We start from the raw sequence: 24,318 nt of genomic DNA, 5'->3' as shown, positions 1-24,318 counted from the left end.
GTATGCGACAGGACAGCAGTTTGTGCTGTGGGTTGAAGTGGCCGCGGGTGGGGCGCAGGAAGAGGTGTTATAGGTGGGGGGAGGCTTAGATCCAAAGGGTTCAACAGGTAGGATAGAAGGATGCAAGTGCAAAAGGGTCAGTCAGGTCCCATAGGTAAGGACTGAACTTGAGCTGTTTAGAGACGGGATCGTGAGAGCGGTGTTGCGAGACGTGGTAGGGTTGTGTGGACAGGACCGCGTCGAATCAGTGCTTTGAGGCTCTAAGACACCCGAGGGAGTGACGTCTAGCGTGGCTTGGCAGCAGTTTTTCTGTGCCCCCCTCCCCCTCTCCAAGTAGGCCAGTACGAGTACGGAGTATCTGCCATGGTCTTGGAATTACTGGAAATATTTCTGGGCTTCTGCTGTTCTACAGTCTACATTTCATATAGCTCTTGCACATAAAGGACAATCTTGTTGGTTCCCAGTCGGAGCTTGCTACAATATACATAATGGTACAGCTTCCATACACATGAGGTTTCTCATATCTCTACGCCCAGGCATGCAGCCATCCTGTCAGAATCAATCTACCAATAAACCCCCGCGTCCCCCTCCAGAGCTCAGAGCTCAGGGCAAGGATCAGAATCATCGTCCGCAGGTGCAACAGCTTGAACTTTTGAAGGTGCGGCAACTTTCTCAGCAACTTTTTCATCAGTAGCCACATTCCCACCCGACACTGGTGAAGAATCAGACGCAGGGGTTGCCGGAGTCTGAGACGTGGAACCTGCATTCGAGGATGTCGAAGCTGAGCAGCCAGGATCCCCTGGGCAGCACGATGGCGAGATGGCTATATTCAGCGTGGGTCCCTAGCAAAGTACCATCAGCCTGCTGTCCTCTGATTCTTCACCAAATGCAAAGAAACATTAGCACTTACATTCCCAAACGCCTGGCCCGTCAACGCCATATAAGCACTCGTGTCAATATCCAGTTGATTCGTACCCGAATCCCCACACCTCTGAGTCGACGGCATATCCGTCTTGCAGTAATTTGAGGGGCTCGTCGACGCACACGCATCAATGATCTGAACCGTCACAGTGTTTCCTACACCGCCAATAGAGCTCCCTATACTACCAGTGTGCGTCACCGTGTAGCACGTGCCACAGTTGCTTGTCGGGCAGCTTGGGTGCGTCCAGCCTGCGACTGGGCTTTGGCCATTACATTCTACGCAGATTTTGGAGTCAGCAAAGCCTATTCGAGGCGGAAAGTTGAGTTGCAAGACAGGTCTTGGGAGTAGAAAGGTCCTTTTGCTCCCGAGACAAGTCTTATGACTCGATCTTACTACCGATTAAGGAGACCCAGCTCCGAAATGTACGTACCGGAGAGATCCGTGCTGCCGGAGCATGTTCCACCTGAGATATTAGGGGAGATATCGGATGCAGCGGCGCCGTAAGTACCGCTTTCACCTGCGCAGATTAGAATATTCCCAAGAGGGCAGCTTGCACAAAGGGGTTCAGAGGACGTATGATAAAACACGTACCAGATCTCGCTCCACAATTGGTGTTGCCTTGAGCAGAGTAGTCATTGAAGGTAGCTATCCCGACGTAGCTTTGCCTTTTATTGAGAACGGAAGCCGGATGAGCAGCAGCAAGACCTGCCAAGGCGAGAAACAGGGCCAGCATGGCGTGCGAATGTGCTTAGTGAAATTCAAAATAAAAAAGGAAGCGCTTGTGGACGCAAGACGAAGATTTTCCACCACGATGGACAGCAGAAAAGAGTGTGGGTCCTACCAGAGGCAGCGTCAAACGAGCGAAGCTGAAAGTAAGACTGCAGCGGCCAGGAATTGAATACGCAAATCGAAACATACCAAGAGAATGGGAATCATCGAGACTTTGAAGCTTGCTCCCTTCCAGATCAGTAGCTCTTGAGCCGCCAGCTCACCCTTTCCGAGTCCTGACACAATGTGATACCTACGCCCCCGAGTGGCATGTAAACGAGTCCAATGAAGTAAGAGCCCCCGACCTGCCATTCCTGCGCCTTGCGAATCCAGATGATCAGCTTGTAGGGTACCTGAGCGCATGCATGGCAACGAAGTTCCCATAGGATGCATTTACGGCCACACGCGGTCAGAGATCTGAGACCATCTCGTGTTTCGAATTCAAAACAGTCAGCGTCGTTTTGTTGCCAGGATTGCGTAATGGATGAATGCCAATTGTTTTCCGACGTGCATTCACTCGTTCATTTCTAAGGTTCAAGGGTTGTGAACCGCAAATAGGATAGAATTGAAACACCAATGATACTTGGTGGAAATGCTGGTGCACGCTTAGAAAAGGGGATAAAAGCGCAAACACAGACACTATTGGCGCAAAACGCTCGCCAAGATCCGTGACAAGCGCTCTTCCTGCCCCTGCTTAGCTCTTGCCTCTGAGCCTCGGCTTCTTGGACTGACCATAGTCCTAAGAGTCCTTTACTCTACCTCCACTAAGTGCATGACTATTATCGTAGTCTATCTGACACTTTTACCAGCGGAATCAATGACAACGGACATCACAACGCCAAATGCAGTTGATGATTTTCGCTAGTAGGCAGTAGAATGCTTACATGTCAATCATTTCATTGAACCTCAGAATACCATTACCCTTGAGCATGCCATCCACGCCCTCGGGCATCCGATACGAACGTACTGCAGAGCCATTTGGCGAATTCTCTTCCGAGGTATCTGTAACGAGTACAAGCCCAGCGACTTTTACTGATTCAATCAAGGGAGGTACCACATTCTACGAAAGGTTGTTAGCGAGTGCACTCCTAAGCAGCCATCAAGAGCGCGTGATGAGAGACCGCAAGCTTACCAACAAGCGCGCGCTGCAGACTAGTCCCATGAAGTTGTTGCTTTGTGCAATTCGGACCGCTTCCTTGACAGACATTGAGTGATGCCCGCTGCTTGGAACTACAGCGCCTTGGCCAATGGCACCAGGCCTTGCAGCTTCTCGCTTCGCCCCCAGATCATTGCATAGCAAGACTGGATCTGGAGACTTGTTAGCAGCCGGAATCATCATCAGAAGATGGAATCCATACAATTAGGTTGCTTCCAATTGAGAGCAGTGCAGATATCCGCATTGTAGGATGTAAAGACGATGGACCTCATAAAATCAGCATTCTGCTCCTTTGTCGACCGAGCATGATCGAAGACATCTTTCAAGATAGCGTCTGCGTAGTTGTTGATGTTCGGGCTAGGGCTAAGGCCTAGAGCTCGCTCCTGCACAATGGTTGGAAAGAGAACTTGGATATCGACGTGTATGCTGGTCGGGAGGTAGGCGAGGACATCTCGTAAAGTGACAAAGGACGTAGCGAGTGTCACGTAAATGGTCGCAATATCTTCAACTGTCTTCTGTGGCAGCGTCGTTAATATCTCGTCGCGGCTACCATGTTGGGATCCGAGGGACAGGTATTGCTCATGGCTCATTCTCGCAATAGGAAACTCCATTCCATAGTGGTTGATCGACCATCTAGGATAAAGCACAGGTACGCCATCGCTGGTCAGCTGCACAAAAAGCTGCACATAATCTCCGGACAAACTGGAACCCGTAATGAACGCATTTGGGTGGGTATCAAGCTGACTTGTTGCTCTCCAGTAAGTAGCAAAATGGGTGATATCTAGCGGTATGCCGTGGAACGGTTTGATAACCTGGAAATTGAAGCTAATCTGGCCAATGGCCCGCAGTCGGGGATCGAATAATGGTAGACAGCAGAGACCGGAGCTGCTGGCGATGGCACTGAAAAGGCTGGGCAGAGCCACGCTTTTGGCTATGACTTTGGATCCGAATGTAGGGAAGATGTCGAAATCAATTGCAAAAGAATCTAGATTGTCGATTTGAAAAGAAATGATCTTGAAATCTTCTTGTATCGGGAGCATGATGTTCCGAGGTATCACATCGGAAGATTTGGAAGAGATTGTAAGACGAGCCGCCGGGTATTTGCTGTCATGGTAGAACACTATAGCATCAGATCCTACTGCTTCAAAGCTTAGTTGGATGAAAGTCTTATTGTCCAAGAAGTTGTGACCGTACCGACGGAGTGGAATGATGGGTGGCGGGAGAGATAGATCCGGGATACCATCTGCGTCCAGTGGCACAGGGGCCGAGCTCGCTGGTACTGGGGAGATAAGAGAATGTTCCGTGGTTATTCGAGGTACGTCCAAAATCCCAGCATCTGTTGAACTTAAAAGCTTCATGCATTGAAGATGACCTTCCCAAGTTGCGTAGTACATGGCGGAAAACCCCTTCTCATCCAATATCTGAACATCAACACCTCGCTCCAGCAAGGTTCGGATGCAATCTACGCGACCTTCGGAGGCCGCATGAAATAAGGGGGTCCATTGGTACAGCTTGTCGCGCTGGTCTAAATCTGCGCCATAACGCTCCAACATTAGAAGCGTATCTGGACTCTGACCTGATCGGGCAACAAGATGCTGCGGGAAGAGACCTTCGGCATCTGGGAGTAACTTTGCCTGCTCCTCAAGCAGTAAATTCGCGATCGCCACTGATCCATACTGACAAGCCAGATTCAGAGGAACATGATCCGACTCGCTTTCTGGATCAATGCGGGCACCATAAGCGAGGAGCTTTTGAGCACAAGCAATTTGGTGGTGAACGATGGCGTGGATCAACGGTGTGAAATTGTCGTGGTCTAGATAGTCGATGGTATTCGGCCCACTCTCCATTAAAGCTCCAGCCATGGCGACATGACCGTACATGCAGGCATAGTGGAGAGGTGTTCTCCCATAGACATCGACACGTGCAACATCAACCTTACTGCGTAGAGCAATATTCATGACAAGATCTCGACCGGATATTGCGGCTTCGTGCAGGCAGTTTCTCTCATTTATCTCGTCTTCGGCGTGGACATCCACCAAACCACTCTCGAGGAGTATATTCAGCGACTCCTCAGGAGCTTCGGGGGTAGCAGCTAGAAAAGTCCGTGTAAATCTTTCCCTAGCATCCGGTGACTCTTTCAGCCGCGAGATCCAATCCTGGAGGCCGCTCCGATTTCCGGTGTTTGCAGTTTGAAGTATTTGGGAATCTGTGTCACTGTTGTCGGTACCGATCGACTGGCCAGTCACTGTATGCTCGGCCGGTCTGCTAGAATCGTATTGGACTTTCTCGCCCTCGGCCCAAGCGCCGAGCTCAAGCAGACTGGTTGTAGCTTGGTCCGAAAGGTCGCTGATCACATCTCGATTGAAGCAGGGCTGGACTTCAACAGCACGTGACAGGTATAGTTCTTTTGTCCGTGACTATGAAAAAGGGGTCAGCCGAAGCCGAGCGACGCAAAGCCGAGAAAGCGGACCTTGGAGGTTTTGTCCCACTTCGAATTGTCAGCAGGCGGTACTTGTCGCAATTCGAAGGCGCGTCACCCACTTTCTTGAGTATTTTAGAGAAGGCAGTAGCGTTGAGCTCAATAAATTGCTTGTAGCTGTCAGTCATGCGAGAATAGTGTCCACACGTAGTGGTGCTCACCTGTAATTTGTTTAGATCGTTTCCAAACTGTTGGAAGCCTTCTTCGAGGGTGATAAAGCTTGCAGATATCTTGGAGGCGGTCGCACTTCTTGCTTGCATGACTCTCTTCTTGTCCAGGAGAGTCTTGAGGCGGAGCTTAAGCTATAAAGTCTTTAGCCACTGACTCTCCAGAAATCCTGTCGTCGAGCAAACCTCAGCCTCCTTTTGAAGATAGAATGCATTGACTTTCTCAAGCTCTCGTTCCTGGCGGGCGCTGTAAGCTCGCTGTGGAGAACGTCTGCTAGTAGGGATACCGTACCAGTCTGAAGAAGAAAGTTGCTTTGTTTGCCTGCAGCAAAGCCTGAGGGTCCAGGTTCTCGGGAATTGTGTTGGTAGCATTTTGGGGTAGGAGGGTTGGCGTAGCGCTCAGCTGCTTGATGAGCTATTCCAGTGTAAGCGACAAGGTCGATATGGTTGAGAAGTTCTCTGAGACCTTCTTGAGAGCTTTATAGTTGACAAAGCTTGCAGCGTATTCCGGTATGTCGAGTTGCCGTTTCTGCAAATGCTTGCCGAACTTCCTGGAGGCCGGAATCGGTGTCAGGCTTCATAAACGGTTCGGAGACCTGTAGGCAGAGTCCAAGAATAGGAGTCTTCAATAATGAGATATTGAAATTGATGCACGTACATTGTTATTGACGAAGGAGGTTTAAGAGGCCTGCGCGAGAAGTCGCAGAAGGAGAAAGGTGGAGGGAAGTAGAATTCAATGGAGTAGTACGATGAGGAAAGAAGGGTCTAGCCAAGCATCTGCATCGACACGATATGGAAAGGAAAGCAGGCAGTATGGTGAGTACCAATCACAGCAGTACTACTTTAGATACCGTATCTTGCAGGAGGACCACAGGCGACACCAGCGATATCTGCACTCGTGCACTCCAAATTCAAGGTACGAGTAGAGTACCGCCAAAGCCTCACAAAAGCTCTTTACACCCATGGAGCTCACCAAACTCAAAATCCATCTTTACCCCTCCTTTTCCACAGCGCGGGGCGATTTTGGCGCTCCAAGGCATGGTTCAGATGGTTGGGGAAAATGGGAAGAGGCTCTTTGAGTCAGTTGGATAATATCAAAACCAATCATGCTAGCAAATTCCTGCACGTTTCCGTCGGGAAAGGCTTCTAGCGAACTTCTAGAACAACATTTCCCACAGAATCACTGCTTCTCTGAATTCTGAACCACGCATTGTGCTTTCCTACATCTAATTTGTAGTGTGCTTCGGAAAAAAAGGTCTATCTTCTTGTTGGCCAAGTCTTTTGGCTCTCATGAAAGTAATGATGACGATTGTGATTGACTGTCTATTCCGATAGATACATGCTTCCTAGGACTGTCCTACCAAAGCCCAATCCACTTCTGGTGCACCCGCTAAATAAAACTTCGATAATTCAAAGGAAAGACGCAATGATGAGAGTCGACTTTTGCAACGTGCACATGGATCTCAGCTGAACCGTGGCGCGATAAGTATGATCAATCAGTATTAGGCACCCTATGTGTCTGCCCTAACTGGGCTGGGTCGATGCTGACAATATTTAAACAGACACTGTAATGATTGCAGATGTGAAAGCTGCTCAGGTACCCATATGCCCAAATCCGCCGAAGAACCTGGGAAATAAAACCAGAACGCCACTCTGACCACAGTCGGGTGTTGGATCAGAAATTTTGTGCAATGCCTGCGTTTCCTTGCTGAGGGATGACTGAGGGGTTCTCGATCCGAGTATCCCTCCTAGCTGATACGTCTCGGATGACTGGCTGTCCACCACCGTAGCTTCCGTCCCCATATGGTCCATGCTGTGGCATGCCTTCATCGTAGAACATGCCTTCGTTGTAGTATTGCTGGGCAGGTGCACTCCCAGGTACCGCGCCTTCACCGGAAGTGTCCGATCGATGTGCTCCAGAGTAAGCCGAAGACGCATTAGAAGTTCCTCTATGAATGTCTTGAGGTTTGCCATTTGTGGGCACGGTGCCAAGGGCTCCAATGGTTTCCGAGTCTTCGCTCAATGGTCGATTCTTAATTGGGCTCCCAACAAGAGGGTCATTAGACTGTACGTCCGAGCTCTTGTTCGTTCCGGCGGTTGGTGACCCGTTGAGATAACGTCCGTTTTCACTGCCACTGGTAGATCTGGCCATGCCAATGGGTCCTTGACTGCTTGCGAGGGTAGTAGAGGGGTTTCGGTTGGTCGATGTTGTGCCCCAGCCTCGATAACCGGCTCCATCCGTCTCTCTCATCTCTGATGGTTCATCTCCCGAACTGCTGGCACCTCCAACGACGGGTAGTGTGGGATCATTGTTAGGATTGAACCCGTATTCTTCCACTTCTTTCCTCCGCAGTTCCTCGCCGTCCATGCGTTGCTTCCGTCTCCGCCAGAGGAAGAGAACGGCGAGGACGATCAAAGCAACGGCAACAACGGGTACGACAACAGCTACAGCAATCTTGCCACCCGCAGAGAGACCCGAAGAAGTGGAGGTAGAGGAGCCAGCGGTTGCAATGGGAGCTCCGCTTGATTTGCTGGCTGATGATTTGGTTGCAGTCACGCCTGTTATTGCCGAAGGAGTCGTAACCGGAGTAGACGATGTAGAAGTCAGGGTGATTGTTTTTGGTTGCGGTGTTCCATCACTGGTCGAGGACGTAAGCACAATTCTAGTGACTTGAAAATCCGAGGTTGACGATGATGATGCTGTTGGAGCGGCGGCTGCAGCATCGCTTGTGGAAGAAGTAGTTGACGCAGTAACATCCGAAGGAGCCTGTGAGGTTGTTGATATCGAAGTTGAAGTTGTATCTACAACAACGGCGCTGCTGGGGGTTGTTGGTACTGGTACTGCTCCTGGGGTATTGGGCAGGACCACCTGAGAGGTCGAAGTGAATACCACTGGTGTTGCAGCTTAACGTAATCAGTGCAAGGCTGCGACAGAAATTTCTTCAATCGTTTTACTTACCTGTACCGTTATTGGTTGCCATTGTGGGGGGATGTTTTTGTTAACTCGGTGGTCTCTTCTTGAGCGATTGTTAAGAGGAGAAAGCACTGAGTCAAAACGAGTGTTGATAAGAGGCAGCGACTCAATGCTTCCTCGGAGTAACTGTGGACGATGGTTCAGTAGATGTTGACAATAGGGCCAGGTGATTGGTGTCTCGGGATAATGTCTAATCTTTCTTCCCCCTAACAAAAGACTCTTACTAAGCACCTCGTATAAGGACTCGACGTGGCAACGGCGAACGCGCCTTGCTCTCACCCGGAAAGAGCGGACCTCAGAAACGAGCTGAGATGATAAACAATGATGATGGAAGTGGTGAGATGTTGACGCTGGATGGGAGAAAAAGGGAAGCTGTGAAATTGACTCTATTCTCCAAATCTTATTTCCCACGCTTTACCCGCCTTGGCAGGGTGTATTCTGGTATGGAAGGACGTAACTTTATATCCGTGCCAAATTCTAAACAATAATAATGACGCTTCATGTTTCTTTATTTGATGCCAGAATGATCTAAGGAAGTGATATTTAGTGAAGGTATCATCAAATGTTGATGATGATGCTGTCTCCGCTATTCCTATCTTTGTCTCGATATGCTACTTTATCTAAGAGTGATCGCCCTCACCCACCGAGCAAGGGGCTAAATTTACTCCACCATGAAGATAGTCTGCTGTGATATTCCCTCATGAATGGAGATGATGTTGAATCCAGAGTGGATCCTTTCTCCACAGTGCGCAAGATGCCGGGGTCGAAACCCTCGCAAATAGTCGCATGCTTCGGGTCCAAGGACTCGAATCTGTACTGCTTTTTTAATAACGTATTGAATTATTTACTCGATCATGTAGTCGCCCTCAATGGTTCTCCCGCGGCCTGAACTCCTGATGTCATCGTGGGTGTCTCTGGCCATGGCTTCTTGATTGCATCCGACAGCTTGACCAAGCATCCCTCGGGTCCAGGTATACAGCCTGAAGAAACCATCAATAACTCGTACCACGGCCGAGGAAGATTTGACGACATACCATACAGCACCACAATGCCCTTCTCATCATCAACTTTCACGACCTTTACATTCTGCGTGGTAACTTGATGTCCTCCCATTCGACCTGGCATCTTCTTTCCCGGCAGAACCCTTGACCCGCCACCTTGAGATTGTCCCGACGAACCCATTGCTCGATGGGTCAATGATACACCATGCGAAGCTCCTTGACCCTTGAATCCCCATCTTTTCATGCCACCAGCAAAACCCATCCCTCTTGAATTCGCTCTTGCATCGACGAATTGCCCCTCCTGAAACCATCCTGCACCAACCATTTCACCAATACCCAGTAGACCCTTCTCATCTCTGACCTTGAACTCTACCAGATGTCGTTTGGGGCTCACGCCATTCTCTGCGTAGTGACCCAGTAAGGGACGGGTGACATTGCTTGGATGTTTCCAGCCCGATCCCACTTGAACTGCGTAATACCCATTCTTGTCTCTAGTCTTGTGCGCAACCACCTGGACTCGATCCATCTGCACTATGGTAACAGCCTGTCGCCGTCCGGTGTCGGTGTCGTAGACGGCGGACATTCCCTTCTTAGTGCCCAAAGCTCCGGTTCGTAACGGTGTGGTATAGGCCTTTCGCTCAAGTGCAGCTTCAGAGGAGGCTCTGAGTCGTGGTAAGCCTTGACCCTTGTTGAAACGATTATATTGAGGGGTCGAAATGGATTTTATGCTGCGTTTCGATGTATGTTTGAAGGTTACGCGCGGGAGTAGAAAGGCCGGAGGTAGCTGCCAGCAGCTGTGGCAGACCGCTGTAGACATATTTACGAAGTAATGAAAAATAGGGATTGTGAACAGCCAAATGCAAAGGATACACTTGATCAGTGTTCCCCGTATGAGTTCGATACAGCGAGGACAGAGCCAAGCCTTTAGCCTTTCAATCCGTCTCCAAAACTAAGTGTCGACTCATTTTGATATTGTACTTCAACACGATCGAACGAGGATCTCTTAAAACCTATGGACAAATAGTGTAGTACTGGATTCTAGCCTGTTGGTTCCGCTTCCAAAGACGTATTCTTGAACGGATCTCCCCTTCCCTCATCCAACAATTGTAGTTTTCTCCCATCCTCCGTCTCCAAGCTCCACTCTTTCGTCTCAAACTACACTCATAAAGTCAGCCCATCAAAACAGCCTTCCCTTACAGAAAGATTCAACTCACTTTCCCCATTCTCCCCCTCCTCTCGCTCTTAAATCTCATCACTCCCCTCCCTTTGGTCCCCTTTACCCCAAAATGGATATCCACCCTTCCATGCAATTGGTTCATTTCTCCCCAAATCCATGGCCACATGTCTCGGAAGTATATCTCATCACCTAGTTCCCTTCTACCTACTTCGCTCGTGCGTAATGCGTATAACGTAGCAGCTACAACCGAGGAGGACGATTTCTGGTAGTTGAAGATGCAGAGGGCGGAGACGGTGAGGATGATTACGAAGATTGGAAGACTTGGTCCCCAGACGCGCCAGGGACTAATGATGGCCGGGAGCGCGCGATCGGAGCGGCGACTCATGAGAGGCCCGGAATTGGGCTGAGGAGCGGCGATGAGGGTGCGGTGGGTAGGGAGGCGGGCATGCTTGAGGAGCGAGGATTGTTGGCGCAGGCAGTGCGGTTGGCAGAGAATAAGACTTTGCCATTTACATAAGAGGGAGCTGGCTTTCTGTGGAGGCATCTCGTTGTGAGAAGGAGTATTGCTCAATATTTAAGCTGCAAAGTGCAGAGGTAGATAGGTATTTTCGGTGGAGTAGAGAGTCTTGGCGCGGCCGGCTGGAGGGGACCTTACTCTGCAACCATCGCGCGCAACTTCTACATCTAGCATGGCAGCGACGAGATTACGGGAAACTTTTCAGTACCCAGCTGATAACAGCGACGATGATGATACACCGAAAAACCTTGACGAAGAAGGTTATTATTGCTGAAGTTGTAAAGTGTGCATTTGAACTGATGCTGGCACCTAGAGCAAGAGAAACTCATCGCGAAGCTGAGAGTCGAGGATGACGAGCGCAATGAGGAGTATAAAGTAAGCCTCTTCACTGCGGTATGGTAGCTCCATTCTGAACCCCACCAGCGCATCTTCCTCGCGGTCCCCAGTGTCTCCGCCATGGCATACATCCCCACACTGATCATGTCGAGTCTCGTTCAAGCCAAGCTCGTCAGCCTCCTCTGCATAACCTCCCTCATCGCTACCGCCTATATCCTTGCCTTCGTTCCTAATACTAGGCACAAATCGCTCAATCGAGTAAAGTCGAAGAAGCGATTAGAGCCTAAGTCAGGACCAGTCCATCAGTATATCAGCTACCTCAATGGTACCCTAAGCTTGTTCTGCGCCTTGAATTCTATCATCTTTAGAGACAAGCAAGGCGTACATGATGGGTTCTGGTTGCTTTGTCTGTTACCTGTGGGTGGGTGGCCTCTTTCAGGTGACAAGGCAGTATGACCTAACTGATGCGCAGTATCATTCGCATTCATTATTCTCGCCAGGCGATTAATGCTCTCTGTGGATGTAGATGAACTCGAAATCCTCAAGTACGGATACAAAGGCGCCTAGAGGCCGACAATGAGGGAGGCCGTGGCGAAGTTGGCCAGTCTGTGATTGATCCTCGTCTGATATCAGCGTTATCCAGATGACTAGAGCCTTAGCACCGAGCAGTGAAAAATCTCCACTTGAAGTCTTCGGTACTTTCCAATCGTCGTATGTTCGGTCCACTAGATCAGTCTATGCCCGGTGACTCGCGTTTGGTAGTAAAAGTCGTAGGAAGACACATTCCCATGCTCTCATTGAGCATCTTCAGCGTGATTTCGAAGTGCTGTATGGCAGCCTGGCTTTGTTCAGTCCTCGTGTTGACTGTCTTCAACGACAGACTTGTGTTCTGTTAGCATAATGCAGGTGCATGATAACGCGTCAAGACTCACCTTTTTCTGTTCTTTCCACTATTCACGCTCCAGAACCAAGTATGTAGTAGACTCTTCAAAACCCTATGCTCTAGTCCTTTTTCTCTGGCTGCGCCTTCTAAAAAGGTAACGGTGTTAGTGATTTTCTGGGCGTCAAAATCTGCTGCATTCCCTGTTCTGTACGCGTTCTCGAGGAGGATTCTCAGGGTGTGTCTTGCAGGTGCTGCATATTGTACCGCGTACATTGCATGGCGGTATAGATGTCGGTAAGATCTCACAATCTCTTGACTGCTGGGAGTCATGAGGACTCGGTGAGTGAGTATTCTTGCTTCAGCATCAGGTGCGGGTTCGCGCCAAGCTCTAAGTGATTAGAGTAGAGTAGTGGCGGGACAAGCCGGGTAATCTTCCCTGTTGGTGAAGGCCAGATCCTCGGATACAGCTGAGGTTCTTGCCAAAAACATAACCATAAAAACTGCACATAACTACTCACGTATAGCGTCGAGGTTATCTAAGCGGAGATTTTGCTATAGCAGATTGACGTCTATGTGGTTTAGACAGCGAGAAGAGTATTAACCCAAAAACACAGGACTATGAAGAACTCAAAAAGCCAAGTCTGCTCAAATCAAGTGGGCCGGACAACGTCAAAGTCTTCGCAGCTGGTGTAACTGTTTTGGTTGCATTGGAACAGCATGACTCGTGTCCATGCACGGCATGCCTCTGCAGGCCCATCAGCCGCTGATCGACACAGGAAAACTGATCAGAAAAGGAAGGCATCTTATAAAATCATCCTCGAGGAGGTTGCTGATAAGCAGAAAAAGCTCAAGACTGTTGTACGTAGATGAGCTTGGGCGCAGACTTCTGCCTTGTATTCTGATCATTTCAACAGCTATATCCCGAACAGAAAGCTCCCAGAGGCTATACGTTCATTCCTGCTGGAGATCCCCAGTTGACAAACCGATGTAAGAAGTTGGCAAGAGAAGACGGCTTCACAGTCTTCATCGTTTCGGTAGGTTTCAAAGCTCAATTAAGGAGTCATTTTGACACTTTACAGACTAGTAGGCATCCGCGCCAGGGTTTGTCCAGAGAGATTCATCGAGTTGGGTTCCATTTCCCAAGCGTCACCGTAGAGAAGGCGTGCGACAGCCTCGGTGTTACACTCTCGAACTCTGGCCGCGTTCTGCAGTCCAATTTCGCACACCTAGAAGACGGGCAGGACCACGATGGCAGACGGCCAACAAAGCAAAAGAAACAGAAGTCCAGAACTCGGAATGCCCACCCAGTGCTTGATATATCTCTTCCACAAGCAGTCATTGATACTTCAGCTCGAGAAACGATCAGAGACCTATTTCCTAACATACCTAATCAAGACTTACACATCATCGTTGGTAGATCTTTCCAGAAGGTAACATGATACTTTTCGATCCAATTCCAAACGCTGACAATTACAAGGGTAAGGGTCTTGTCGGTACGGTTGCTGATCTAAGTCTCGTGAGACGTGCGCAGCTTGCCGTAATTGCTCACATTCGTCACACATATACCGATTACGACTCTCTCTTAAGGCAAGTCCAGTACAATGAGGCTCGTCGAAGGGTCGAGAAACCGTGTCTGGATCGTCTGATCCGGTGGAGAGGAGATGACGATGACGCTGGAGCCATGGACGACGTACTCCGAGAGGTCATCGTGATCCCAGACGATGACGAAGAAGTTGAAGGAGATCAAGTGCAAGAGAGCCTGCGAATGCGGCCCGAAGAGAGTGAACGTGATAGCAGCGTCGAATACATCTCAGAGGCAGATATGCAGATTCAACCTGTCGACTATTCCAACGTTAATCGTACAGTTGACCGCGGCGACTCCTACAGCCCGGATTCAGACAATGAAATCCAATACCTGGGTCGCAATCAATTACGCAACGGCCGGCAAATTCGAAATGATCAACACACGCTGGATCGCATGGGAGTACATCGACAGAGAGTCTACGAAGAGGCGCTGGATCGTCGCAGGAAGCATCCGGAAAGTTTGGATGTCCATAACGGCCATTCCTCCCTACCGCTCTTTGCGGGCTCTGGACACAACAGTTTCCAACCGTTATCACAGCAACCGCAAGATCGAAACCATTCGCCGCATTTGGTCGAACGTCAAGAACACACACTAGGGCGAGCGCCAAACCAGACGCGCCTAATGCCAGTAGCAAGGCCAGAGGTTAATAGAGCTGACTCTTCCAGCAACGCAAGGGATCCCAGATATGTACTAGATGAACAGGTAAGTTCGGTCCACAACTGAATTGAGCAATAACGGTGCACAATGGATCTAGAGGTAAGCAGCCTAAAAAATGAAGAGTACTGAATTATGCCAGGTCGCCTATTCGTCTCAAAAAGATTGGCGTTCTCACGACGGAAGCCTAGAGCAGCCTAAAAAGACTTATCACGCCGGGCAAGACCAGCCTTATGATAACGGGACGCGACCACTTGAACTGCGTCAGGTTCCGAATAGAGTCATTGAGGCAGGCGAGAGGCTTGTAAGCCTGAATGACCCTAGCCAAACGAATGGTAGTGATTTCTATGCTCACGATCTCGAAATGCAACCACGCCGGCGCCCTGAGATGGTAATTCCTTCTATTGAAAGGGACCTTCCTGATAAGCAAGCCGACCAGACATCGATCCATGGAAAAACGCGGCAAGTAAGCCCATTTGGTTCATACCAATCCCTCAATCGTGGAACGCAGCAATTGCTCGCGCCTCCGAATATAAATCTCGATGATTATAAGGAGCTACCAGGTAGCAAAAGGCGCAGGATCGATGATCATCAGCCTGTTGATTCTCACAGCCAAGGCAGAACTATTTTAGTTCCCATCGAACAGATAGATGACCGCCGACTCCAGTATGAACGGCCTCATGAGGCTGTACATCGTGATAACGCGGGGAACATTGTTTCGGACAAGAGAATTGTACCACTTCCTCCGAAGGAAGAACGCACGAGGCCTCCTATCAGCCGTCAGGTGCTTCAGCTATTGTCTCCCCGTACACAAATGAAGAGGCGTCCGGATCAAATAGATGATCGTGGGGAACGGTATCCGCAACCCATCGATCATTATCAGGTCCCGCTTTCTCGTTCAGAGAACGTAGAGAACTTGCAGCTTCATTCATGTGCTGTTTTTGCACAGCCGAAGTATTACAATGACTCTCCTTTTTTTTTCGAGTCTTCTCAATTTGCTCCTAGATATCATGAAAGTAGTGACCTGGGTTTTTCATCACGTCGCGCCATGGGCGTCACTGCAGATAGTGATCAAGTCTATACAGACTCTGATGGAATGATGCGTCGTTTACAGCCCTTGGAGGTAGCTGAAAGATCGATGCCATCACGATTTAGTGACATGTTTCTCGATTATGGGCAGCGCGACGATGATCGCAGGCCGGACCGCGTTGCCTACGTTCCCTCCACTGCTACGGCTGATTCCTACAGACATACAAACCCATCAAGTGGTGCGTTGACCTATTCTTTTGCCACGGCTACGGATAATGTCCACGGACCTGCTGGTCACGCAGTAACTCTGTTAACTTACGCACTTGATACAGCCAAAGACACTCTCCACGAAGATACGGGGCCTCTGACAAATGCGTATCCGCGCAACATTCGTGAGCGCCAACCAGCTTCGACCAACTTCGATCACCCGCCAAGTCGTATGCAACAACTTGATGGGATGCCACAGCGACCGGTCTGGTCTGTCCAACAAAATGCATCGTCACATCATCAGCTTAACCAACATCATGCCAAACCAGATCGAGCCAACCCTTTCGAAAGACATGCACTGCCACATGCTTCAAGGGTAGCTATGGAACCTTGGTTTGATACAGTGCTCGAAGATGGAATTGGACTTAGCTAACCAATGTCCAGGGACATCAACGTACAGTCAAGAAATCGACCGTTGAATGGACCGGCTGAAGGCAGGCGGCCCCACAATCATGTGATTGCTGGGCGCCCTGAAAATGTTCGACCGCTCCGGCGTGAGTACGATGACTCTAGACTGGGCCAAAGAAAGGGACTCGACGATATCGTTGTGCTTGATTGATGGAGTAAGTTAATCGACTAAAGGGTTAGGTAGCTCCCGGCTGTAGCTGCTGTTGCTGATATTCTACGAAGCAAGATCTCAAGTTTTGTATTACTATTATTAAGATCGATTCAGAGAATGCGAAGGCGATCCTCTTCTACTCGAGCCTCGGCGTTACTGCTTGTTTATCAGCACCGGGCGTCGGAGGGTCTTTCTAGGCTTGTATGACAGCTGTGAAGCAGGGTGGCGGTAGCTCACACATTGGCGTGTTGTGCTGATTCTTGCTTGATGAGCTAGCGCTGAGAGGCTCCAAATCTCTCAATGGCACATTGAAGCCGCTAGTATCCAGAGGGTCAGATGACTCCGGGTTCTGAGCAGGCTTGACAGTTTCAACTGAGCATTATTTACTTTAGCCTTGTCAACGTCGCAGACTCTTGAGTCTTGATCCTCATCCGAAGCCATGAAGGCATAACTGTGCCAAGAAAATTTCATGCACAAACGGTTACGTATAAAATTTTGTGCATTGTGAATAAAAGCCGCAACTCACTGGTGCCACCACTAACTTCTCCAAGCGTGGTTATTTTTTTTTTGACTTGGCTAACTGCGGGCGCGAGAAAGTAGGTACCTTACCTCTTTCCTACCCTAGAACTTGTAGAGTATAACAAGGTCACTTCTGGCTCTTCAACAAAGGCCTCTCATTTCTTTATACATTTTTATTACTCCTTTTCGCTGCTTTTTTGGTGTTAGGCTATCTATATACGATCTCCTACAGTCCCACGTCTCATGATACATCAATCTCCACTCCTCTTGGCCCTGTACCTGCACACCCCGCCCCAGGTCCCAATTCTCTGATCTGTAACGAACGAGCTTCTATCTACACCTGAGCTCGCCGGCATCCTTCGGTTCGCTGCACATCTTGCCGTCGCCTGAAAAAGAAGGGCTCAACGACGAGCAGATAGCAGAAGTTCACCTATGGTATGATCTGAGCAGCCTCTGATGGATTACCCTTGGTTCTTCATCCATCTGCGACTGCTAGCAGGCCTCGGCACTACACACAGCGCAAGAGGCTGTGGCCTATGCACCAAATGAATATGGCCGATCGTCAAGACCGCCACAATGGCGATGAAGCAATCTCCAGGGACGCTACGGACCAAGCTTCGAAGACCAAGATTCCATCAGCTTTGGCTACGAACCCTGAACTCACCAAACACTGGGCGAAGTACTATCGTACAAGCATCGCCTCCGGGATGAGCATCATGCTCTCTCAAACAGTTTCTGTAAGCTCCCTAGTGTCGAGGTTAATTGCGATCATTCTAATCGCTGTTCAGTATCCCTTGGACAGCGTCAAGACTCGCATGCAAGCGTACGTGCATCCACAATGACCACTACTTCATTGCCAAGTCTAACATGGCAGAAGATACGGCCGCCACCGTACTATTATAGAGTGCATGAAAGATGGATACAAGACGGAGGGGATCAAGGGCTTCTATCGTGGTCAGTCCACAACCTCTCACTGTGTTCTGATGGAGGCACCCAACCTTTGAGGCAATTGATTTACGCTGTACCTGTGATTGGCCTTCTAGAGCACTGCTAGCGCAGTCTTGACATTGAAGGCATTGGTATTCTGTTACCTTCCAGCTGGGGTCGCGTGATCAAATATTCCATCTCCTTAGGAGCTTCTTAGTATCGAGGCTAATGTTGCGTGTGTCTCATAGGCGGTTTGGGCCCATTCTTCAGCTTTACATTCGGGAGGACCTTGTCGTTTTCCGTGTATCAAAAGGCAAAATACAAGTACTCTGCCCTCATCGGGCAAGCCACTGGAGGCGACGAGCCGTTGGTCATCGTTAATCGGCCTGGGAGCATCCCTACATTAGCAACAATAGCATGCTTTGCGGCCGCTGGTGCTACCGCTGGATCAGTCATCTCGTTTTACGCTGGTGAGTCTTGGGTTTGGCACGTCATGCCACCTCGAGATCTAAAATACTTCCAGCCCCTTTCGAGATCACCAAGATCGCTGCGCAAACGTCCGAAATGATGGCGAAGGGCAATAAATCCAGCATGTCCGATGCGCTCAAAGACCCGATCAAATCAAGCTACCAACAGAAGGGAACGATCAAGACCGCAATGAATATTCTCAAGCTCCGCGGCTTTCCTGGACTGTACGCTGGATTTCGAATCCATATCGGTAAGTCCATTAAACCAAAACAAATCACGCTTCCTCGGCTCACAGGATTTCTCTAGTCAGAGATACTATCGGATCAGCGATTTACTTCTCGACATACGAAAGCACTAAGCAGATGCTCGTTAAGCTACAAGGCAGTAATTCTCCAACCTCTCCTTTGTCTGTAGCTATGGCTGGCGGTTTTTGTGGTTTGGCGTCTGTGACCTGCGTGAGTTCTGAGGGTGTCCAAGGTTAATACTGAAGAGCTGACCTTTCGCCAGACTTATCCTTTTGACTCCGTAAAAACCGAATACCAGCGCAAGTGCCTTGAGAGAAACACTCTGGTGGAATACCCGAAGCTAGAGTGGTTCAATCGCAAATTTTATCGAGGCAAGTTGCCAGTCACTATCAGCATTGAAATAGTATGTGCTAATGCATGGATCCTTTCTCAATAGGTTTTGGCCTTGCAATGGCACGCTCTTGTATTACGAACATCGTCTTTTTTTCCTCTTTCGAGTTAATCAAGAAGAAGATTAACCAGCTACCGGATCCGGTGCTGCTCGATTCAGTGGTCTAGATCCACTATCAATCCGTTCATGTACATACGTTAGATTTTTTGGGCATTTTCACATACGGTCAGCGCGTGTCCCTCCATTTTGGCAGAGACTCAGGGGGTTGATCCCATCATTTCTGAGGCGTTTTGAAGAGGGTAATACCAGAAGCGCAAAAAGGATACATCAATTAATCGAACTGTATACACACTTATGAAAAATGTCCCATACGTTGAAAGGTTTTGGGGTAGACTGGATGTCTAGTTGAGATCCCTGGCACGGTACCCCTGATTGCATAATCCTTGAGAAAGAAAAAAAAATTCCCACAGTTCTGGCACACCCCAAAATCAAAAATCAAAAATTTCAATTTTTCTGTATAGGTTCTCAACCACAATTAATTATAATCTAAAAAATTATCAAAATTTAATAAATAGAGTGTAGATTAGATTATAAAATTCTTAAAAGATTTAAATTATTCGTTATATTGTAAAATAGAATAATAGTGAGTTTTACGAAGTACTCTTGACAGCTTTAGAATAGCCGAGGTAAAAAAAAAAAAAACCTTGGCATTTATTCAGATGATTTTTCAGCGCACCCTCGGCAATGTCAAATCAATATTTTATTATTTTACTTACGTTATATAAGTTAAATTTTTTAGATACTTTAATAATAAATACTTGAGTGTATAAAGTATATATTTTATAATTCTTAGACTATAATTAATTGTGGTTGTGAACCTATACAGAAAAATTGAAATTTTTGATTTTTGATTTTGGGGTGTGCCAGAACTGTGGGAATTTTTTTTTCTTTCTCAAGGATTATGCAATCAGGGGTATGTATGATGCCTTGAATGTTACGAACCTCCTTTTGCACTGATACAAACCAAAGAAAAATCAAATCCTGAGTTGAGCAGTCTCTACTGGCATTGATCAAAGAATGTGATCCAATCCTACCCAGCCCTTCAAGCCTTCCCAGCCAATCCGCCACCAATCACCACTTCCTTCCTAAACATCATGTACTTGTAAACCTCCCATCTCCAGCGCCCTCCCAATCTTCTCGAAAGCATCCCCCGACAACGAAAATGGTCTACTACTTCACCTCCAACGTGATTGACCCCCCCGCCACCATCTACGTAGGCAAAGATAAATTCGAGAGTCCGTTCGCCGCCCCCGCACTCGCTCTCGCACCCAAGGCTGACCCCAGCCCACCCGCAGACGAAGAACTGATCAAATTCGGCTGGGACTGCGATATCTGGTGACGACAGACTTCCCTCTCCCTCCCTAACCTCTTCCCCAACCCCGAATCTAACACTCCACTATCGACAGGGTACGTCCGTCTCTTCCCCCCCCCCCCCCCTCTCCCACCGACAGAGAGGAAAAAGAGAAAGAACGGCAAAAGGGAAAGGAAGCGTGAACGACAATGTTAAAAACGGGAATGTCCGTGCCGACAGTTCCACGCCGACAACCTCTCCTCCGCGCACATCTACCTGCGCCTCACGCCCGAGCAGACATGGGACGCCTTGCCCAAGGAGCTGGTGGAGGAGTGCGCGCAGTTGACCAAGGCGAATTCCATCGAAGGTGTGCCAACCCACACACACACACCTACACACACGTTTCCATTCCCCGCGTGTGTACGAGCGAGGGAAGAGGCAAAAATGAGGTATAGAGACCGCGGGGCTGATGATGGGATCGTATGATTCCCGGTGCGCGCGTAGGCAATAAGAAAGACAACGTCACGATCGTCTACACGCCGTGGGCGAACCTGCACAAGAATGCCGGCATGGCGACGGGGCAGGTGGGGTTTCGGGATCCGAAAAGGGTAGGTTTCTCCGTATATATATACATACATCCATGCCCACCCCCCCACCTCCCTCTCTTCCCCTTCCAACATCACCCGCTCGCTCTTTCACGGCCCTACACTACACTACTACACCACACTACACTACACTCCTCCAGCAATCCACCCCGGTCCGATGCAGTCCGCTAACCAAACCCCAACAGACCAAAAAAACCCTCGTCCCCACCCGCCTCAACCCGACGATCAACCGGCTGGAGAAGACGCGCCGGGCGCGCCCCGTCGACGACCTGCCCGCCGACAAGGAGGCGCACCTGGCGCGGCAGCGGGCGACGAAGCGGGCCGAGAACGAGAGGCGGCAGAAGGAGGCGGACGGGGTGGCGCGGGAGCGGAGGGAGGAGAAGGAGAGGCGGGAGAGGGGGTATGAGGATCTCATGGCCGAGGGGGGCAGGAGCAACGAGGAGGGGTTCGACGAGGATGATTTCATGTGAGGGGTGAGAGGGTGGGGAGAGGTGGAGAAGAGATGGTGGTGCTGGAGGAGGGACCGGGCTGTTGCGATGAATACCAGATGGGTGAAGTTTGGGACGAGAGACAAGGGTTCGAAGAGGTGTTGCTTGTTGTCATAAGTACACGGTTGCGGGGAGCATCAGGCATGGAGATTAATTATAGCGGTCTCGCTATCGATCTGCTATCGAACCATTATCTCTCAAGTATGATTACATGAGAAGTGAAGTCGACCTCTCCATCCAATATTTTCGATGAAGTCCTCGGATCATCCCCCTAGCTCTATATCTGTTGTCGAAACACTGTTAATACCAACATGCTGTACAAAACCATGTACGTCTCTTCATTATGGTCCCACCGCTCGATCAGGTCGCGCGACAACTCTGACGAGATGCCATGCGATCGTGCTGGAGCAAATGCAAATGCAACAAAAAACAAGGTCTATGATGCATGCATGTTCCATTGCGGCTTCAGAGCTTCGTTGAGATCCTCTTTCGTGCCCACAAACTCCTTTGGTATGCGACTGACACGATATGCACCAGCGCGTATGCTCTGGTTTGTCCGTGCCGATACACCGCTATGGTTGCTGCGGATGGAGCCGGAGTCGGAGGCGGTCTCGTTGTTCCTAAAGCGAGGAGGTGGGGCGAAGTCGAGCGCGGTGAAGGTACCAGAATTGCGGAGTAGATGACTACAGTCTGCGTTAGTGTGATGCTTTATGAACGAGGAATGGGGAACTTACGGGCTAGGCATTGGGGCGAGGTCATCGAATGAGGAGACGAGGGGCATGTGGGCTGGAACAATTGGCGAGTATGGCCTCAATCCTCCACGCGGACTTCCTGAACGACCAGCTTGACGCTCTCTAGCGGTAGTAGGAGGTGCAAAGTCCATTGGTAAGAAGGTGTCTTCTTTCAGAAGATGAGGAGACGGGAGAACGTTCAATGGCTGTGGTGGGGGGACCTGTTTCTGTGGAGTGCCACGGCCAGAGGGCCCGAAGCGACCAGAGTGAGACGAATGAGCTCGGGACCTTGGAGGCATCGTTTTACTGCTACCAGACATTGTAGCAGCATGTCGGCGTCCGTAACCTGGCGGTGCACGTGGTGGCGGTGTCATCGCTCGTCGACCATATGGCTCGGCATACGGTCGACCACGAGGTTGATCATATGGTGCGGCATACAGAGGTTGAGCTCGGCCAGACACCGGATCGAAGATAGCTCCATCGCCAAGATACTGTTGGTCATAGTCCTCATAGTAGTCTCCCGCAGCGCGCTTTGGCCCTGGTCGGGAATCATCGAAGTATTCCTTGTAGAAAGATCTGATTCGGTTCGCCCGTTGTTCAGGGTTGTCTGTGGGATCATCCGGTGGGAGAGGTCGAAAGCCCATGGATGATCTGCGGGGATCGAAGCCTGGACGGTGTCCTTCTTCGACGCCAAGACTGTGCTCATGGATAGGAGGCATATAAGCTTGACTCGATTGACGGTTTAATTCATGCTGCGAGGTCTGCGAACTGCGCAGCGATGGGGGCACCACTTGAAAGCCGTCACCATAATCACTTGCATCGTCCAGAAAGTTCTCGTAATGACCTCGCTCTGTAGAGGAACGCAGAGATTGCTTTCTTGGTGGTCTCGACAAGGAGCTTCTTGTGGAGGGAATCTCTGTGATATTTGGCGGCGACGACCGCGACGTGGGAGGTTCTGTACTGACGTTTGGCGGAGGGCTCTTTCGACTAGAAGTTTTCTGCAAAATCGAGGAGGGGCCAGGCTGTTGGAGTGAAGTAGAAGGAGCAATCTGCTGGATCGTGGACGAGGGAGTCGAAGGAAATTCATTGGGAGTCGCGTATTCACTTTTTGGAGATGCAAAGTCTCGGCTAAGGACATCAGTGGAGGGGTCTCTGCTATGGATGAAAGCACCGAGATAATTGTTGCTCTTCCGAAGATCCGCACCATTTTTTTCTAAGTACGAATCTCGGGGAGTATCGAGCAGGGGGAATTTAGGGACAACGCCTGCGCTCTGAGGCCCCGAAGGTGATGCTTTGCGAGGGGGTTGCTTTGCTGCTTCTGGCACCTGGATTTGGGGAGCCGGAGATCGACTGACGGGTGGCATGGACCTCGACATCCTCTGCGCATTTCCGAGAAGGTCCTTCTTCATGTCATCGCCAGGGCCACGCCTGGTTGAGCCGGAACCAGCATAGCTTGATGAGTCGTCGGCACCTTTCCGTCCAGTCCTGGAGGAGTGAACCGAGGTAGTGTCGCCCGGGATGTAAGTGGTCGCAGGCCTGTACCGATCGTCTTGGCTGTGCATGGTACGTGACATAGAATGCAATGACTCGCGGGAGCCGCCGAGACCAGGGGGCAACAAGTACGGGCTGCTGATGTCCACATCCATTGACATGCCACGCTCACGGCGTAAGGCTTTCTCTGCACCAGGATCCGTGGCGACCATTTCGGGTTTGTCCTTCTTGCCTTTCTTGGTATTGGCACGCGCAACGCTAGCTGGGTCCCAGCCGAAGTCCAGAGATCTATGTGGATCATTGGCGTCTTCGCGGCGCAGCTTTTTGACATGTTTCCGATGAAGGTAGATGAAGATGAGAATAGCCACTGCAATAGGGATTACAACGGCGAGGGCGACGGGTAGAGTGACATTGCTGCTGTCGGTGGGTTTCTGGCAGCCAGGACTGGAGCTATTGGAGCCGCTGCAATCATCGCGTTTGAAGTATGCTGAGAGTCCCGAGAGAGGCTTGTCGACGAGGTTCTTGATGGAGGCAGGTTCCGGCAAAGCAATGGCAGTGGGAAGTCTCTTGCCGAGGTGGAGGCCGAGACGGCTGCGATGCGATTGTCGAGGCATAATAGAATGAACGA

General features: G+C 49.8%; 9 protein-coding genes across 9 annotated transcripts; 4 read left to right on the top strand and 5 right to left on the bottom strand.

Annotated features, from left to right (window-relative positions):
• Positions 1–596: 596 nt before the first annotated feature.
• On the bottom strand, positions 597–1,655 carry HO133_010771 (uncharacterized protein; the record flags this gene model as incomplete). The annotated part of the gene is made up of 4 exons (XM_037301622.1): positions 597–842; positions 911–1,197; positions 1,353–1,439; positions 1,514–1,655. The coding sequence occupies 4 exons, from the start codon at positions 1,653–1,655 to the stop codon at positions 597–599; spliced, it is 762 nt and encodes a 253-aa protein (XP_037153256.1).
• Positions 1,656–2,570: 915 nt separating this feature from the next.
• HO133_010770 (uncharacterized protein) lies at positions 2,571–6,532 on the bottom strand (the record flags this gene model as incomplete). Its single annotated transcript, XM_037301621.1, has 10 exons — positions 2,571–2,750; positions 2,823–2,998; positions 3,049–5,263; positions 5,317–5,334; positions 5,388–5,435; positions 5,487–5,627; positions 5,679–5,729; positions 5,785–5,907; positions 5,959–6,043; positions 6,438–6,532. 10 exons carry the CDS (start codon positions 6,530–6,532, stop codon positions 2,571–2,573), a joined length of 3,132 nt encoding a protein of 1,043 aa, XP_037153255.1.
• Positions 6,533–7,167: 635 nt separating this feature from the next.
• Positions 7,168–8,473, bottom strand: HO133_010769 (uncharacterized protein; the record flags this gene model as incomplete). The annotated part of the gene is made up of 2 exons (XM_037301620.1): positions 7,168–8,396; positions 8,452–8,473. 2 exons carry the CDS (start codon positions 8,471–8,473, stop codon positions 7,168–7,170), a joined length of 1,251 nt encoding a protein of 416 aa, XP_037153254.1.
• An 845-nt stretch (positions 8,474–9,318) lies between these two features.
• On the bottom strand, positions 9,319–11,188 carry HO133_010768 (uncharacterized protein; the record flags this gene model as incomplete). The annotated part of the gene is made up of 4 exons (XM_037301619.1): positions 9,319–9,446; positions 9,501–10,195; positions 10,534–10,622; positions 10,682–11,188. The coding sequence occupies 4 exons, from the start codon at positions 11,186–11,188 to the stop codon at positions 9,319–9,321; spliced, it is 1,419 nt and encodes a 472-aa protein (XP_037153253.1).
• Positions 11,189–11,333: 145 nt separating this feature from the next.
• On the top strand, positions 11,334–12,064 carry HO133_010767 (uncharacterized protein; the record flags this gene model as incomplete). The annotated part of the gene is made up of 4 exons (XM_037301618.1): positions 11,334–11,421; positions 11,475–11,536; positions 11,585–11,918; positions 11,970–12,064. 4 exons carry the CDS (start codon positions 11,334–11,336, stop codon positions 12,062–12,064), a joined length of 579 nt encoding a protein of 192 aa, XP_037153252.1.
• A 1,033-nt stretch (positions 12,065–13,097) lies between these two features.
• HO133_010766 (uncharacterized protein) lies at positions 13,098–16,474 on the top strand (the record flags this gene model as incomplete). Its single annotated transcript, XM_037301617.1, has 5 exons — positions 13,098–13,238; positions 13,295–13,810; positions 13,858–14,667; positions 14,762–16,125; positions 16,300–16,474. The coding sequence occupies 5 exons, from the start codon at positions 13,098–13,100 to the stop codon at positions 16,472–16,474; spliced, it is 3,006 nt and encodes a 1,001-aa protein (XP_037153251.1).
• A 1,064-nt stretch (positions 16,475–17,538) lies between these two features.
• HO133_010765 (uncharacterized protein) lies at positions 17,539–19,191 on the top strand (the record flags this gene model as incomplete). The annotated part of the gene is made up of 8 exons (XM_037301616.1): positions 17,539–17,730; positions 17,782–17,816; positions 17,871–17,947; positions 18,169–18,390; positions 18,444–18,638; positions 18,695–18,843; positions 18,896–19,004; positions 19,070–19,191. 8 exons carry the CDS (start codon positions 17,539–17,541, stop codon positions 19,189–19,191), a joined length of 1,101 nt encoding a protein of 366 aa, XP_037153250.1.
• A 1,055-nt stretch (positions 19,192–20,246) lies between these two features.
• Positions 20,247–21,450, top strand: HO133_010764 (uncharacterized protein; the record flags this gene model as incomplete). Its single annotated transcript, XM_037301615.1, has 4 exons — positions 20,247–20,297; positions 20,616–20,742; positions 20,880–20,983; positions 21,166–21,450. The coding sequence occupies 4 exons, from the start codon at positions 20,247–20,249 to the stop codon at positions 21,448–21,450; spliced, it is 567 nt and encodes a 188-aa protein (XP_037153249.1).
• Positions 21,451–21,904: 454 nt separating this feature from the next.
• Positions 21,905–24,304, bottom strand: HO133_010763 (uncharacterized protein; the record flags this gene model as incomplete). Its single annotated transcript, XM_037301614.1, has 2 exons — positions 21,905–22,151; positions 22,203–24,304. The coding sequence occupies 2 exons, from the start codon at positions 24,302–24,304 to the stop codon at positions 21,905–21,907; spliced, it is 2,349 nt and encodes a 782-aa protein (XP_037153248.1).
• Positions 24,305–24,318: the final 14 nt, after the last annotated feature.

Source organism: Letharia lupina (genome assembly GCF_014066315.1).
Source record: "Letharia lupina isolate WasteWater1 chromosome Unknown contig_9, whole genome shotgun sequence".
NCBI lineage: Eukaryota > Fungi > Ascomycota > Lecanoromycetes > Lecanorales > Parmeliaceae > Letharia > Letharia lupina.
This window is presented reverse-complemented; position numbering and strand designations above follow the sequence as displayed.